Source organism: Carassius carassius, chromosome 4 (assembly GCF_963082965.1).
Source record: "Carassius carassius chromosome 4, fCarCar2.1, whole genome shotgun sequence".
NCBI lineage: Eukaryota > Metazoa > Chordata > Actinopteri > Cypriniformes > Cyprinidae > Carassius > Carassius carassius.
The window spans coordinates 28,192,928-28,205,091 of NC_081758.1; the positions used below are offsets into that span (position 1 = coordinate 28,192,928).

At 35.5% G+C, this 12,164-nt stretch overlaps 1 protein-coding gene across 4 annotated transcripts in view; it reads right to left on the reverse strand.

Moving 5' to 3' along the window:
• The window catches only part of LOC132139678 (calcium/calmodulin-dependent protein kinase kinase 1-like), a 61,897-nt gene that overhangs the window by 14,080 nt on the left and 35,653 nt on the right, over positions 1 to 12,164 (reverse strand). For all 4 annotated transcript variants that reach the window (XM_059548215.1, XM_059548216.1, XM_059548218.1 and 1 more), the window contains exons 4-9: positions 8,807 to 8,854; positions 8,578 to 8,631; positions 4,527 to 4,578; positions 4,258 to 4,391; positions 2,985 to 3,021; positions 1,648 to 1,669 (exon numbers count right to left, since the gene is read on the reverse strand). In XM_059548215.1, coding sequence (XP_059404198.1) covers positions 1,648 to 1,669; positions 2,985 to 3,021; positions 4,258 to 4,391; positions 4,527 to 4,578; positions 8,578 to 8,631; positions 8,807 to 8,854 — 347 coding nt within the window. The remainder of the gene's footprint in view (positions 1 to 1,647; positions 1,670 to 2,984; positions 3,022 to 4,257; positions 4,392 to 4,526; positions 4,579 to 8,577; positions 8,632 to 8,806; positions 8,855 to 12,164) is intronic.

The window sequence follows — 12,164 nt, forward strand, 5'->3', positions numbered from 1 at the left end:
CTCCTTCTACAAATTTTGTCCAATTTTGTCTAAAATCGGATCAGACAATCTTTGGACTGAGCCACACAGAAAGGACTGGACATATTTTTGATATTGGCTACAGTTCCCGTGAAATACCTCTCCAAATTAGGCCGTGCCCATGTTGGTTGACTTATGCAAGTTTGCTTAGCATGCTAATTGGTTAACATGCTAACAGGTACAGTCTCTTGACCTGAAAATTGTCGTGTGGTGCAACTTTATAAAATTGTGTGAAACGTGGTGTCAGTTTTTCATCCAGATCAGCATTGTATTGTATTGTATCTGTATTCCTCTTGGATTAGAAATAAATATTTTTATTTATGCTGTGTTTATTTTCATTTGAACTTCTGTTCATTCTCCATTCATTCTCACCTATAATTCTGAACCAGATATTCATTAAATTTCTGCTGTTTTTGCTCTTCCTGCTCTGCACTGCGCTACAGCCCCAGACTGTAAATCAGCGTAAAATCTGGGTTGTGTAGTGTATTATTCCAACCTTTAGTGACCAATTTAAATCAGCTAAATTCCAAATTTTTGCAAGACATGTGAGAATGCAGCACTGTGGCAAGTGAGCCCTGTGATTGTGAGACATCAGCAAGAGATCAAAGGATGCTGGGAAACTACAGGACTGCACACACAGTGGATAGAATCCTTCAAAATTAGGGCTGCATGATAAATCACATGCTGTCAAGCTACACAATATCGCATTCATAATCACATATGAGATTATGAACGCGATATTGCGTAGCTTGTCAGTGAACAACGGCTCAGTGTATTAAATGGCGCTCCATCTGAATGCATGTGATGGAGATTTACTACTAATCACAGAACCGGCTTTACTGAGGAGATGCACATGACAATCGCATATGATTTATCATGCAGCCCTATTCAAAATGATCTGTGACTGTGAGATTTACAGAAAAAAACGATCTCAAAAAACCACTAAGCACAAAACAGGGCCCTCAAAGGCCATTTAATTCACTACCCACAGGCAGTTAATCATGATTGAGCCGAAAGGCCAAACATATTCAACCAGGTCTGGAGAAAAAAAGACCATTCTGTAATTATGCAAAGTAAGTTCTAATCTGCTCTTTTCAAGGCACAAGCACACAAACAACATTTCTCTCCAAAACAAAGCCAGGCCACTTTAAAAACTCATATTCTACCAAAGTAAATGTCACATATGAAAATAAAAAGAGGTATTTTAATAACTGGAAGACTGCTGTACTTTAAATGAGCTTTTTATGGATTTAGAAACACAGAAAAAGCAACAGAGTAAATAAAAACTACAAGTACCAGAAGGAATACTGAAAAGATTAACAATGCAATTGTTTTATATGCAGAGAGAAAAACGTTTATTCAGTAACAAAAGAGAACTGATTTAGAAAAAGAAGTGAATAAGAGACTGAGTGATAAAGTGAGAACATAACTATTTAAATGAATCCCTTTGAAACAAGGGAGGAAAACAGGAGAGACTGAGTGAGATCTAAGTGATGACAGATATATGGGACAAGTCAGTCGATGAAGAAGGTAAAAAGTGATTAATGGAATGATAGAGGATGAAACAAAGTGTGGCGAAAGCATCAGTTATGCACAAAAGAGGTCTAAGTGGACACAAAGAATACTCACCCCTTTGGCATCAACTCAAACACTGCGGAAAGATCAAAGAGAAAGAGAGTCATTAAAGCAAAATGAGAGTGAAAAGAGATTATTGATAAATCCATTATTCTGTTCACTTTATGAAATGTGATGGTCACAGTCCTCATATAGTATGTCATATCCTCAAATGACCCTGCTCTTTTTCACACATAAGTATGATGCTTTTTATTCGCACCAGTGCACAGTGGTGTGAAGTCATTTATGATTTTGTAGCAGTCCATCAGCACAAACAACTTATATTCATTGCTACAGTGTAAGTCAGAGTAGCCACCTACATTTGCCATACGTATGGCAAACTTATTCTACAAATTCTCACTTCAGCTCATTACAAAGACTGCACAGTTTGATCTGTTTGAAACATGCCACTGTCTGTTCATTAAAAAGTGAAGTTTTGTAATGGTGAATTTCAAAAGTTTTGCAGTAACAAAGTGGCACAGAGGTCATTCATTTTCAATGAGAGTTGGTGATCTGAGACGATATGAGTGACACTGAAAAAGAGATTAATTTTATGCAAAAGAGAAGTGATGTGAAGAGACCACTAGTGAAGGGAGTAAACAGCTGAATACTGCAACCAATGAACACATCTTTAGAAAAAAAGTGTTAAGTATGGATGATGTGTAAGTATAGGTTTAATGTTAATGATTAAAATACTAATACAACAGCTAAAAGTTTGGGGACCGTAAGATTTTTATTTTATTTAATTTTTTACAGTAAAAACTGCAATATTGTGAACTATTACTACAACTTAAAATACTGTAGATGTTTTACATTTCAATATATTTTAATTTTTAATTTTGTTCCTATGACTGTAATGTTGAATTTTCTTCTGAATGTCTTCAGTGTCACATGATCCTTTCGAAATCATTTCTAATATGCTGAAGTGGTGCTCAAAAACATTTCTTATTATTATCAATGTTGAAAACAGTTGTGCTGCTTAATGTTTTTTTTTTTTGGAAACAGATAAAAAAAATTCTCCAAATTCTTTGCTTAATAAAAAAAAGAACAGTATTTATTTGAAATATAAATATTTTGTAACAAAGGATTGAACTGTTGCTTTTGATCAGTTTTAATGTGCTCTTGAATTCATTATTTTCTTTAAAAAATCGTATTGACCCTAAACCTTTGTAAAATTAGCTGTACTGTACAACACAATGGGTCAAATGTATTTTTCAGATTGAGCATGCACAGCTTTGACACAATGACAACGTATCTAGCATTAGCTACTGTGGAAACACCAACATTTGCTGAATCTTTGACACATAGGTGGAATTTTACCACTAAAATTATACTTTAAAAAAAGAACATACCCATGTGAAGGTTGTCCTCTGCTGGATCATCCAGCACCTGAAATAGAAACTTTATTACAAACACCACCTGCTTCAGATGTATGACATCATGTCCAGGTTTCTACATCTAGGAAAATCTCTAATACTCATTAGGTCCAGGGCAAATCAGACATGGGTTTATCTTTTTTCTAGTTTATTTTCTTCACTGATTTTATTGGGAAAATCTGTGGAATTATTAGAAATGCTACATTCTATATAACAACTGTTATTAACAACGGAAAGCTATTGTGAATTCAATTAAATTCAGCCAGGTTCAGCAGACATAGATTCAGTGTGTCTACACATTACTTCCACATTGATTTCAACATCAAACGCTATTCTGCAATGCTTTAACAAGTATTTACAGTATTAGGCAGAGAAAACAGCCAAGCTACTGGTACAGCACTGCCACATTTAGTTTTAGATTTGATAAGATAATGCTTCATCCTTCACTGCCAGCATAGGACCATTTCTGTGTTGCTCCTAATGGCCACACACTCCTGACTTAAGGCTATACTTGGGCCAGCAGTAGGTGAGGCCAGCTGATTGGAGTGGACGTGGTTCCTCTGTCTCACTTTCTAAGTTTCCTTTAAACATTTTTCATGCTCTGATTCAATTTCTATCTCACATGCACTCTCTCATCCCTCATTCCTAATTTTGCTGACGTGCATGGGTGCTGCTGTGATTAAAGAGCACTCCGACGGAACCACAGGGGGAAGTAAGGTGAAGTAAGGTGAAGTGCTTTTCTCCTTCAGCATCCCTCAATTCTACCTTCCTTTTCTTCATCCTATGATCAATCGCACTCCTCTCCGCATCCCATTCTCAGGAGAATTAAGTGTGTCTCTGTTCAACAGATTCACTCCTAACTGATTTTCAATGTTGCTATTATTTTGTCCCCTCTTTGGCACAAATTACATAATGACACATTACTAGTCCAAAATATAGCTTGGTTATTGAGCTGTTAGTGCAGTTGTGTTTGATTCCTTCCAATTCTCATCGTTCTGTGTTTTTGTAATTTTATTATTTACTATTTCATTTTTTAGTACACCTGGCTTTTCCTGAGACCCAGTGTCTTTACAAACAACTACTGCAGATAACATGCTGTAAACAAATAACCACAGATTTAGAAGGAAGGATTTTCTGAAACAAAGAAGTTAGTTTACTATTATTTTCTTTATTATTATTTTTTACTATTAATTTAGAAGTTCATTAACAGTGGATTATATGAATGAATGAAAATGGCTACAATCCTTACCTCAACCAGTTTAACTATGTTGAGGTGGTCCAGTTTTTTCAGGATGGCTATCTCTTGGTAAACTCTCTCCAGAGGTCCAAGCACCTTGGGCTGCTCCCCCTGGGCTGCTTTAGGACCTCGGGGAGGAGGGCGGCCTGCAAAGTAATAGAATGTCTATTAAAAGGAAAAAAGCAACTGAGAATGCTGCCTCAACAGTACAACATCTGCTGTGCATAACATCTGCATTCCTCTGGTTTCGAATGAGATCTTAATTTAAATGCCATACATACGGGGAAAACCATACTGTTTCATCAGCTTCTTCTTAGACACCAATTTCATTGCCTACAAAACAAGTAAGACACAGATGAAAAGAGACAATCAGACAATCTTGCCAAGACTAAGGTCTGAACTACAGTATTCTACACCGAGGTGATCTCAAACTCATATTTCCATCGAGTCTAGTGGGTGACATAATCAACTGACTTTTTCCCCATTTACATACTAATCAATCAAAGCTTTCCCAGAGTTCAATCAACTGCGGTGCTCTCGTTCGCTTCTGGCCTTGATGGGACACTCGAAATTCCTCTTACAGCAGTGCTCCTGCGTAGGTGATTGCTAAAGTGAATTTGGAAATTTGGTCACAACCAGTGAGTGACAGACTATAAGAAGCAAGAAGACCAAAGTGCTTGGGGATTGTAAATCAACTTGGGTTTTTCTAAAGAAAAGAAACAAATAGGTTGTGCACGTTTAACCGCTGATGCTTGGATCAGATGTTGTTGTAAGCATTACAAATCTTAATCAAATCAATTGCTTTTGGCACACAGAACTGGGCTTTTAAAACCTATATTTCATGGAAAACACATATTGAGTGATCTGTATCTTTTTACAATGGAAGAAATCCATTATTGAAGAATTGTGCACCTGCTTCTTTTCTGCAGGGATGAAAGGCACAGAGATGTACACGGTGCACAAATAGAACATTTTGAGACTTGTGTAAACATGGTAAGTGCTCCCTCTCCATCTCTGCTCATTACATACAGAGAATGGAAATACAACAGGCTGCTAGTTTCTAACGCCGGTGGAAAACATGAGGTTTCGTAATGTGTGAGTTATGGACAATTTCAAAAGTTCTTCATGACAGGTTCACATATTGTCATGGAAAGGATCCAAAGTTTAGCTGAAGCACTTGTCGAAACCCTGTGGTCTTTTTTCCTTAATTTTTCATGTTATAAAATCCTATATCTCAGAATAATAAATGTTCAAAACATACAGCTACAATAAAAATGGCCGTTCATCTTAAAAATGAAAGTAAGCAACTTTAGATGTGAATCCATAATTTAGCAATAAGAAAGAGTGCTTTTCTCCTCCCTCTCATGGACAACTGGGTGAGGTTACGTCTGTTGTGCTGATGAGTTTCAAGTTCGTCAAAAAGTGAAGAGGAAACCATGAATTGTTTATGAACATGTCAGAGGTGAGCACGATGAAAGAAAATTGCTATTTAGAATGCAGCAGAGACAGAAAGACCTGAAGCATCGGAATATAAAACGACTGGGAAATTATATGATGAATCAGCAAGTAAGCAACGCATAAATAGAGTAATCTGTGGGAGGTGATGGATCTATATTTACTTTAAACTATGAAAAATACAATGGGGTCAATAAGTGAAAATCTATTTTGCAATATTAAATAATTCATTAAATAAGTATTCTACTCACTACTTTTCTGTTGTTCCTTTTTTGCTTATGCTTAACAAGGCTATACTTATTAAATCAAAAATACAGTAAAAAAAAAACGTAATATTGTGACATATTATAAAAATTAAAAATAACTGTTTCCTATTTTTATATAATTGAAAATGTAATTTATTCCTGTGATGACAAAGCTCAACTTTCAGCAGCCATTATTCCAGTCTTCAGTGTCACATGATCTTTTTGAAATAATTCCAATATGACGATGAGGAGCGCAAGAAACATTTCTAGAAATATAATATTACTATCAGTGTCAAAAACAGTTATACAGTACATTACGATGTATCTATTGTAAATGTCTATACTGTCACTTTTGATCAATTTAAAGCAATGTGTTAAGATTGGAAGTTGTAAAAACTACATTAAATGCGATTACATACCATAAATAAAACAATCAATACAAGTCAATAATGCAACACTTCCGACATTTCATTAAAAGCGTTCATATAATATTATTTAAAGGTTTGTTTTCTATAGCGAAACCCATATTTTTTTCATAAATTGAGTTTGAATGACAAGACAAATATCAAACTGAATGGTTTGTGAAAATTATATTTCAACTACGGTTGAAAAAGAGTGAAAGAAAATGGTCAGATGTTGCAAAGAGGAGAAAAATAACAAGAACAAGAAGACATAATTTCAGGATTTACTCTACTTGTAAAGTAAAAATCAGATACTGTTGGTTTTCGAAGCCAGTGGAGTGTAAAGGCCAGAGACGGGGCAGCCTCACTCTACTCTGCCTTTATGAATGGATTTGATCTCTGTCCTCTATTTATCCTTGCTGTTATATATCCACACAGCATGAATTAATGAACGCAGCTAGGAACTGGGAGCTATATTTTGCTTTCAAACACACTGCCTTTTATGACAGATGATTATGAGGAAGAGAGGAAAATATTCAAATGTGATCAGGAGACCTGCAAAAAGACCAACAACCAATCAAGGGAGAAAAATTGCATTATTAGGTACACATAATACCAAATAAGATGCCCTTTTATATACTGATACATGATGTCATGTTGGATTTTGATCCTACTATCTGAAACTTCAGAAAAAACAAGAATGTTTTTTCCCCCACTGTTGAGCCATCCAGTTTCTAGCTCATATATGTAGTCCATCAGAAGAGGATCCGGGATCAGCCTTCTGCTGCTGAAAGCCCATTCTCTTCAAGGTTATGATTTCAGCTGTGCCTTTCTCCTGTTGTGAGAAGTGCTAGTTTGAGTGTTTGTGGCCTTTTTCTCAGCATGAAGGAGTCTGACCAATCTCATCTAACCTCTCTCATTAATAAAGTGTTTTCATCCAGTGAATAGGCTCTCAATAGATGTGATTTTCTTTAGCACTACTTGTACATTTTGGAGACAGCGGTGCGTACAAGCGTCTGTCCATCTGACAAATCAGAGAATCTGAAAGCATCCTGTCTAGCACCCCTACATGTCAATCAAACTCATTTACACTGTGTCCCTTATAAGTGCTGTAATGCTACATTTCTCCTAATCTGTTCTGATAAGGAACAAAAAAAAAACTCATCAAGGAAGGCCTGAGTATGAGTACATTTTCACAAAATTTTCACTTTTGGGTGAACTATTCTTTTAATATGAGCTTATAAAAAAATACACAATCAAAATACAATTTGAAAATACTGAGTAAAGTACTTTTATGTCACACCGCAAGAAATCTCAAGGCATTCAGCTATTCTAACTCCCATATGCCACCTCCATACACACAGATAAGCACAGCTTTAACTTATTTTAAGCCCACTAATGCTGAAAATCTCACATTCTGTCATGTGCCTCTTCTTGAAAAACTTGAAAAATATCTAACTTACTTCCTGTGGGAACCTGATCAGCAAATTTGGAAAATATGTCCATAAAACTGTCCATTAAAAACAGATTTCCATCTAACAATTCCTACTGTAGGGCTTCATGACAAAATCTTTTTGTCATGAAAAAAAATTGATATCTGATACACACACACACACACACACACACACACACACAGTATTTACATTTTATTTCTGTCCATGTTGTTTATTTTGATGTTTCTGCATTTTTTCGTTCACAATGAAGATCACACCACAGAACAATTTCCATGTTTTGCTTAAAAAAAATACTAAAAAACATAAATAAAATGTAAACTTGAACAGAACCTTCTATGCTTGCGGTCCAGCTAATGTCGAAAGAATAAGAGAAAAAATATGAAAGAAGGCATTTTTCCTGTATGTCTATCTATGTGCATGTGTGTTTGCTCAGTTGTTTACACATCAACAGTGATGGTGTTTGGGGGCAGATATCAACAGCTCAAAAAGAAATTAAGGGCTGCTGCACATATATCACAACCCTTCCCCATCTGCTCTCACTTTTTAAATCATTCAGTCTATCCTGCCTCTCCTCCATCATCCTCTCTGTCAAGCCGATCTTCTCTTTTGCCCTGTATATTGTTTTTTAGCTTTACATTTTCACTTTTCCACAATATGCACTTCATAACTGTTTTTAAAGCTTAACTTTGTAATTTTTTTTCTCAACTATAACATCACCAAATTTAGTCAGTAGTTAGGATGATGCAACAAGGACAAGTTATTTGAAAATATACTTACGTAATATTTGTCATCATCCTCGTTGTATGCCAACTTGACAACACCATATGAGCCCTTTAAGACAGAAGAAATGGTTATAGAAAAAAAGATAAATCAAAATACATAGAGTGAGATGAGTCAAATGAGTCAGTGTCTGAATGCTTTGAAACACAACATGGCCATTAGATTTTTCTATATGCATGTCGACTATAGAAATAACGCAATATAAGTATGATGTAGGTGGGCTTACCTTCCCAATCTCACTCTTTAACTTGTACTGGTTAAGCTGGGTGGAATCCTGAGATTGTGAAAAAGGAAGAAAGAAAGAGAGAGAGAGAGAGAGAGAGAGAGAGAGAGAGAGAGAAGAACAGAGACAGAGAGAATGGAATCAATCCCAGCTGCACATAAAGGAGTTGTGACACAATATTAATATATTAAACACTAGCGGGAACATGTAAACCAGTTACAGGAGGAAATAACAAATCTCTGCATTTGTTTCATAACCTATTCTACATGGAAATTATTTAAAAACTATTTTGCACCCTGGTTGACTATGAAGGCAAATACTACAATCTCAGTTTCCCATAAGACTGATCCAATGAAAAGGCAATTTAATAGGGACTAGGGATGAAAATTAGCCAGTGTTGGCTAAATCTGGTGCATTTTACATATTTATGTATTATTAATGTCCATTGTGCCTGATTAAAATAAATAAATAAGAAATAAAAAATATGCATAAATCTATCTGATTGGTTAAGATGCCTTTAGGAGATTAGCATAGAGCAATCAAGTTCTGAAGTAACAGAATTATCTCCACCATTCATGAAATTATGACAGAACTTCTCCAAACCCATAGTTAGTTCAAGACCACATTATTAAAGAGGAAAAAGCAACTTAAAAAAAAACAGGAGGGTTTCAAGTCTGCGAATCAATTGGCAAAAGCAAAAAGACTCATATGTAGCCAATTGGCAAAGCAATAACTATATCTGGATCAGCAACCTCGTTGTACTGCAAACTTTTCTCTGCAGCAGGGAACATTACTACTGAAGACAATTCTGCCCTAAAAACACAAATGTGACAATCCTAGCTTTCTATAGCTGGAATGCACTGTAAATATTGTAGCATTATAAAGAGGATAAAAAGATACCTTTATGTTTATGACTTTTATGACCTTTATACTGGTAAAAAAAAAAAAAATAATAATAATAATAATGTATAGCCTGAATGCACTGTAAGTTGCTTTGGATAAAAAGTCTGCTAAATGCATACATTTAAATGTAAATGTAATTTTTATTTTAAAAACATTACATTTGAAAATGTGAAAAAAATTCAACAAACATCAACAAACTGCCATTTTCTTTCCATTCTTTATGTGTCATGCTGTATTGAAAAAACAATTAGGCATTAAAAGTGAGGTACAGTACATACTGTAACAAATATGGAGTTGCAGTGCAGTTACATCCCTGCTCAACATCATTTCGGAAATTGCACACATATTAAAGCAAAGAAACAGGAAGAAAGACTAGTGGTAACAGCAAAACTCAGTGGAAGTTAAGAGAGGAAGAACCTTTCTGGAGGAGGAATCTCATTGAGAATGCACTGACAGATGAGGTTACATATACAGTACACACATTTCTGATTAAAGTACAGTTTGACTTTTTTTAGTTTATTTACAGCTAATGGTGAAATGCGAAAAAAAAACCTAAAGACTGAGGGGTAGAGAGAGATAGAAAGAGAGAGAGAGGGCAAAAGAGAGGGACACTGGACTCTTGACTGAGTCCAGACTATTACTGGCACATGCTCAGTGAGCCCCCTGCATTGCAGTAAACCCACTCCTGCACTCACACTCACACACACACACACACACACACACACACACACACTCACACAGATGGTCAAAACTTACCAAGAACAACAGCTTACAAATGGTTATAGATTGATTATAAAGAGATAGTTTAGACAAGACCTTAAATTTGTTCAGAATTAAAAATCAGGGATGCAGTGATACTACAATTGTACCAATAAACCAATAATATTATCATGTTATGGTCATAACTTTGTTAAATGGTACTAGTTTTTTTTTTGTTGTTGTTGTTTTTTATTACATTTAACAGTGTTTTTCAATTATTAGTATTTACCTTATTAAGTGAGTTCTAGATAATGGCAAAGGTAAGAACAAAGTAAAAAATAAAGGGAAAGAAGCATGCATAATTAAATATACAGTATAATATCAGCTGACAATATCTATCCATTTTTTTTTTATCTGTAATATTGACCAATATCCAATTTGGAACCAATATACTACTGTGCATTCCTAATTAAAATGAAAGTTATTATTCACATTATTCATCATATCATTCATTAATTATTCATATTGTCATGGCTTAGACAGTAAAGAACAATAGAGCCTTTTCCTGAAGCTAATTACATTAATATTTTATAGTAGTCTACACTCTCCTATTCATAAATGTTTAATAATCATTTGTCTCACAGGCCCTGCACAGTCATTTTGAACCATATTTAATTTCATGTCAATTCAATGAAGAAGAGAGCAGAAATATCCACACATTACCCCATAATGAGGTCTAGTGACATGTTTCATAACGCAGGATGCTTAGTTTCTTCTCTATGTTATGAGAATTACTTGTGGGCTCGGAGGAAATATCAGCAACAACTTCAAAACAGATATGCCTCAAAACTGATTTGCCTTTCCTGTCCATGGACAACAGCAGGTTTTCTGGTAATGTTATTGTGTAGCTCCTACCATCAGGTCACTCTTCAATGAGATTTCACAGTTATAAACTACAGAGCACATGTCACTCTGCATATGAAGGTCTCACAGAGTCAACATACTCTTCCTGTGAATGCAGAGATGACTCCAAGGGCAATGAGAACTGAAGGATTGCAAAAAGGGAAGATGAATGAAAGAGGAAAAGAGAGGGGAGAACATGAATAGAGGAGGTTTGAAATAAAATGTTTAAGCGTGACAGTGGAGGATTAGCACACAGGCTCAATTTTCACTTTGGTACTCTTCCAGGTTGGCCATTTTTTACTTTTTTAAACCCAGATTAGACTGGATAATCTTGGGTTTAAGTAAGATACAACCATATTGTGCATTCAAATGTTGTTCTACAATAACATCTGGGATCACAGTGTGTAAGTGGTGTAAGTTTGTGTGTCTGCTAAGACAGAGAAAGAGCAAAAGCACAGAGAGAGTGAAGGCAAAAGCGAGGAAGGAAGAGAAATATCCAGTGATGTGAAATCTGACAGTGAATTACTTAGACTACTCCATGTTCCTTAAACAAAACAGCCTCACATCAGCTGGAGTGTCAAAGCAGAGCCGAGAGTGTGCATGACAGCTGTCTGAAGTCTGAGGGGGAAAAAACAAAACAACAGATAGAGAGACAGGACCACAGACTTTGTTTTTTTGTTTTATTTTGTCCTGTAAGTCAAAGAAAACAGTAGAGTCTCAGTAAAACAGAAAACATTAAAGTTGGGACTGGAGCTGCTGGGAGGAAGGGAAAGAGACAATGAAGGAGAGAGAGAGAGAATCAGAGAATGAAAGGTTGAGACCATTAGAAACAGGATCACATGACAAATAGTCTCAG